Raw genomic sequence first — 5,566 nt, forward strand, 5'->3', positions numbered from 1 at the left:
TCAAGGTCTTGATGGATAAAGTTTCAAACTTTATCCATTAGGACATGCTATTAAGTGAAGATCTCTAATTCTAAGTTCTTAATGACAACTCCAAGGCATGGGTTCACTCAATAATCCATGCAAGCCAACTTTCCAACCATCTCCAATGTCCAGAAGCTAACAATTGCACTGAACAAGAATATTTGGGGTTAAAAGCCCATAAAATAACCTAAAACTAGATCTAGAGAACTAATGATCAAGGTCGAGACTTTATACCTCCAATGATGGAGAAAAGAGATGTAGATGACGGATCTAAGCTAGAACCATACTCAAAAGCAACAACGAAAGCTCATTCTTCCTTCAACCTTCACAAAAATGGAGTTCAAGCTCCCAAAACACAAAATGAGGCTAGGGTTTGGATGGGAGTTCGTTTTTAGAGGGTGGAGGCTGCCAAATGAGAAAACCCTTGGAGTTAGTGTCATTAAATAGGTCACTAACCCTGAGATTAGAGTTTTAGTCCCAAAACGGTTGGCATGTTGTGGCCACATAACGTCACGCTGTGGACAAACGGGGATGCGCTCTTTTCATTAACTGAGTGTCTCGTCGTAGCACTCCAATGCCACGTCGTGGCCAAGCAAATTTTAAAACACAATAAATAATTTAAGACTTCAAAATTAATACATAGAAGAAGGATGTTACAATCGAGATCATTTTCTTCTTCATATGATTAAACGATTAAGATTCCGATCTGAACAATACTTCTATTAACATCATTACGAGTTACGTTCACAAGACCGTTATTTTTGTCATATCTGAACATTCATAACAAATGGGGCCTAGACGCATTATTGACCCACGCCTATTAAAATTCTAAGATAATCTTGAATCGTTAATCCATTTTTTTCTTTTGTCAAATCAACATTCAATTAATTATTATTGGAATATCTTCACAAAAGTTGATATATTTTGAGAGTAATAAAACTACTCAATTCAACTAATTATTATTGGAATATCTTCACAAAAGTTGATATATTTTGAGAGTAATAAAACTACTCAATTGGCAATCCAACCCAAATATCTATTAAAAAAACAATTTCTTTCTACCTATAAAACCCAACCAAATCTAAAATTTAAACTTATTACCAACCCAGCTAAGCTCATTTTTTGTATTAAAAGTTATTTTGATGAAAATACATAAATATGTGTCTATTTGTAGAGAAAAAGTCATAAATTTTAATAAAAAAAATTCATTAAAAGAATAACATATAATATAGAGTTTATCGTGTTAATCAAAAATAGATATTTTTTTAAAGATTTTTCATTTTTATTAACAAAAACTTATTATCACACATCTTCTCCGACCATAAGTATTTTCGAAAGTTGTTTATAAAAAGTCAACTAATCTATCCTTAGCTATATAAATTCTTTTATAAATCCTATCATCTAATTTGACATTACTAAGCACGTATATAGTTATTAAAATAAAAGACCATAGAAATTATCTCGTAACCATGCAAACCAGAAAAACAAATTCTTGGATGAAGGAACAGATTACTCACTCTATTTTCGTATCGATCATGATATATATCATAACTTGTGTATCCATTTCAAATGCATATCCCATTTTAGCACATAACGGTTATGAAAATCCATAAGAAGCGACATGACGTATTGTATGCGTCAATTGTTAGGATATTGAGGTTCCACAAACATACATTCTTGATACTGTATTTGGCAGTTGTTCGAATTCTTTATGATCCGCAACTGAAACAAGTTGTTCTTACTGGTAAAAAAGAAATATAGTGAAATCATGTTTCCTAATCTTTCCCGAGACCTGCTACTAAGAAAACATTCAATTTCTAAAGTATCAAGAGCAAGAGTAAAATACAGTTTATAATGCTACAACATCCGGTATAGTAATCAAAATCCTACGAAAAAAAAAGCGGGGTACAAAATAACCATACCAAATGCATGGGCCATAACTTAGAGTTTTAAGAAGATAATCTATCAAATTTGAGTAACTGTTTACAAGTAATCCTAATGCGGATAGATTTGATTAGGTCAAAGAGATGCATAAATAGTACTTCAAGATCCATGTGTGTACATGACCTTTTGTTCTTCTTAGCATATGTTATTTCGACACAAATATTTTTGGTTCTTAAACAGAAATAGTTTGAAAATGTTCAATTGTCCGAAATGAATTGTTAGACTTGTGGATGTATCCACCTCAGATTTTGTAAAAAGAATCTAATTCTTTTTAGTTATGAAAAGTATGAATAGAAAATGTATGTAGTTATGAAAAGAGAAGATTGATAACCATTATATTATACTATCGTTATGTATTTTATTATTTGATATCGATGTGATTTTTGATTGTTTTGACAAATGTTTTTAATGAAATATTTGTCTATAAATAATATTATTTAGTAAAATAAATTAACTAATCAAAAAATAATAAATATTGATTATTTAAATAGGATTAGGGGTAGAATAAGACATTATTAACACCATATATAACTCAAGTTCTTTAAGGAAGGAAATTGAAGGTAAGGAGAGGAAAATTGTGTTCTTCAGTTTTTTTTTTTTTTAAGGAAGGAAAAGAAAGAAAAGACAACGAAGTGTTCTTGAGTTTCATTTAAAGAGGGGAAAGAAATGAAATGAAAAGAATTTGAAGAAAAGTAGAGCCTTTTTCCCCAAAAGAAAAATGTATCCCCTAAAAAATAAGATGATTGTTTCCCTTACCTTCCCCTCAACTTTAAACTCGAGCACAGGTTGTAAAACACATGGGAAAAATGAATTTTATAAGTGCTTGGAATGACGTTTAAAAAACATAAAAATTTCAAAAATAGGTAACTTTTCAATTGGTTTTCAAGTAGTAAGAAACTATATAAAAAGTTACCATTAGAGATGCTCTAACCGGAAAACCAGGGAAGATGATCATCTTCTGTTTACAAGAAGACTTTAGGAGTAATGTAAGCAAGAATGGTGGATTTCCTATAAAGCCATTAGTTTCCACGGGATCTGAAGTTTCTATAAATTTGTACTTAATAAGACTAGCATCATATCGATATCAGGGCAATCATTTATGGTATTTAACATAATAAAAGTCACAGCTTCACATAACAAGTTAACAACAGAGATTAAACAAGAAGCATATTTTGCTATATAATAAAGGATGACCCTAATGAAACTTGTAGAAACATAACAAGACTCTACAAAGAGACTGAAACTTTAAACTATTTATATAGAAGATGGGTGAAGAGAAAAGTCACTAGATAACTACTAGTTTAATTAAGGCAAGGCAAAGCTAAAAGAAAGACTATTAGACATGAGAAAGAGACTCGCAGAATTGAAAAGCACCTGGCCATCTGCCTACTTTTGAAAAGCCATCATCTGCAACAGATAATCTGAAAGGCCGAGATAATTCAAAATCACAAAGCTCCTCACAAGTCTTTAACACTATATTGTATCTTATAGCCTTCCCAGGGACTTCCAACACCAAGAACGCATCTTCTTCTTTTTCTCCCAAAATAAGACAATGTATTACAAACGACTGAAAGGGTCTGAAAAAAGTAAGGAGATTCATCAATGTCATCTCACTCGTTTGTGGGAATTTGGTCATTACTTCATTAAGATCAACATGGTACTTCACTGTCCACCCTGAATAGTCTCTATTCATCTCATGAACATCAAACTTGAAACTCAATGGAGGAAATATGTCAATGAACAGCAAGCCATCACGGGATTCGACTAGAGGGTAACAATGCCTCTTAACATTCCAGCCAGCACGAACAGTAGGAGTAGGAATTTGATCTAGGAGATCCTCATTGATCTTTAGATAGAAGATATACCCTTTCTTGTTGATCCAGTGAACTGCATCATTCCAATAAACTCCACCTGTAAACTCTGTATCAATCTGATTGGCGAAAGGTTTTCCAGACATCTTCCAACTCCTGTTTTCTGATGAGTAAATCTCAATACTGTAAAGATGATCGCTCCATAGATATCCACGAACACATATCACTTTATAGTGAGGTGATTTCACAGGATCAAAAGCTAATGTCATACCACAAGGTCGCCTTTGAAACCAATCACAGCCTTCAAGTTTCGGAAGGGTGGCGACTTGATTGATTGTTGGATTGTAAACGTAATACATGGCATGGTACACAATTTCTTTTGAAGTGTTGCGAAAATATTCATGCAAGCTGTGACAGAGCATTAAACCATTGGAAGAATGCAGAACAATTATACCTGAATTAGATACATTCCCATGGAAATTCAGGGTTTTGAAAGGAGGTTTAACATGTTTTTCACGATCCAATGGAACGAAGTCATACTCCGGAGTAGCATTACCAATTCGTTGAAGAAACAAACCGCAAGGAGTATTAGGGTTAGGGTTTCGAAGCTGAGCGAAACGATGGTTTGAAATGAGTAAACGCCAATGTTTAGACACGCATTTTGATCGGAGGAGTGATCGAATAGGTAATCGTAGCAAGATTTCCGTCAAAATATCGTCGTGAGAAGTTAAATCGGCTGATGATAACATGACTTTGTGCTCTTCATCATCTTCGGTGCCTACCTTGGCCTTACGAAACTGCTTTATATTCGTCTTCATCGCCACCGTTTAAATAACTTCCTGCTGTTCCCAACGGCCACCGAATCACGTCCCGGCCATATGTAATTGAATTCCTAGCTACCGACGATGAGTGTGCATGCTAATCCCGATCATTGATCGTTATCGATTCCAATTGGAATTGGATTTTGTGTGTCCTTACTGTAGGCTTGTGTAAAAACCCCTCTTTTGACGACCTGATGAAATATTCATCGACATAAGACCGAGACTCGCAAACTTTTGCAGCTAAAGCTAGACGGAGTCATTGAATTTTATGTTTTCTTTTATATGTCAGATCATTGGTAAAATAAAGATTATACGGTAAAAGTATGGGAAATCAGTTAAAATCTCGTTATTTTAGATCAGTTTACGGTTTAAAAAAAAAAATAAGGAAATAGTTTTTTTTTCTTTATAGAAATTGATAGAAAATCATATAAAATTACATAATCCGGACTTTTCTGTTTGAAAAATAGATGTTAGGATTAAACTATAAACTAATAAAAAATATTAAAATTTTATTGGAGATTTCCCGTAAAAATATTTGATATAAATACATATAATATATATTTATATTCAAAAGAAACAACAATAACAATATCATCCAAATTTCATATCAAATGAGAAAATAAAAGATACGATGGTCGTCAACCTAATCATAAGATTCGAAAACTGCTTTCATAAAATATATCTGACAAAAGAAAAACGTAAATATAACTTTGTAAGTGCACCCACACTACCCTTGCAAAAGATCCATACATATAAGAACGTCTCCTCGTAATATATAAACAATGGTATGTGACCCGGTAAATGGAACACAATAAATTTGCACATGGAGAGGGGTAGGTAAGCAAAGTAAAAGATTAGTAGGGGAAGCACATACAAGATTTAGCCAAAGAGCCAAAAACAGATACTAACTGGAAAAATAAATAAATAAGATATATATATATATATATATATATATATATATGTGTGTGT

General features: G+C 32.7%; 1 protein-coding gene across 1 annotated transcript; it reads right to left on the reverse strand.

Annotated features, from left to right (window-relative positions):
* Nucleotides 1-3,067: 3,067 nt before the first annotated feature.
* Nucleotides 3,068-4,831, reverse strand: LOC145161510 (F-box protein At5g07610-like). Its single transcript, XM_079081051.1, has one exon. It carries the CDS (start codon nucleotides 4,592-4,594, stop codon nucleotides 3,302-3,304), a length of 1,293 nt encoding a protein of 430 aa, XP_078937177.1. The 5' UTR covers nucleotides 4,595-4,831; the 3' UTR covers nucleotides 3,068-3,301.
* Between the last annotated feature and the right edge of the window lie 735 nt (nucleotides 4,832-5,566).

Source organism: Lactuca virosa, chromosome 2, assembly GCF_052849685.1.
Source record: "Lactuca virosa cultivar CGN04683 chromosome 2, Lactuca_virosa_CGN04683_v6, whole genome shotgun sequence".
Taxonomy (NCBI): domain Eukaryota; kingdom Viridiplantae; phylum Streptophyta; class Magnoliopsida; order Asterales; family Asteraceae; genus Lactuca; species Lactuca virosa.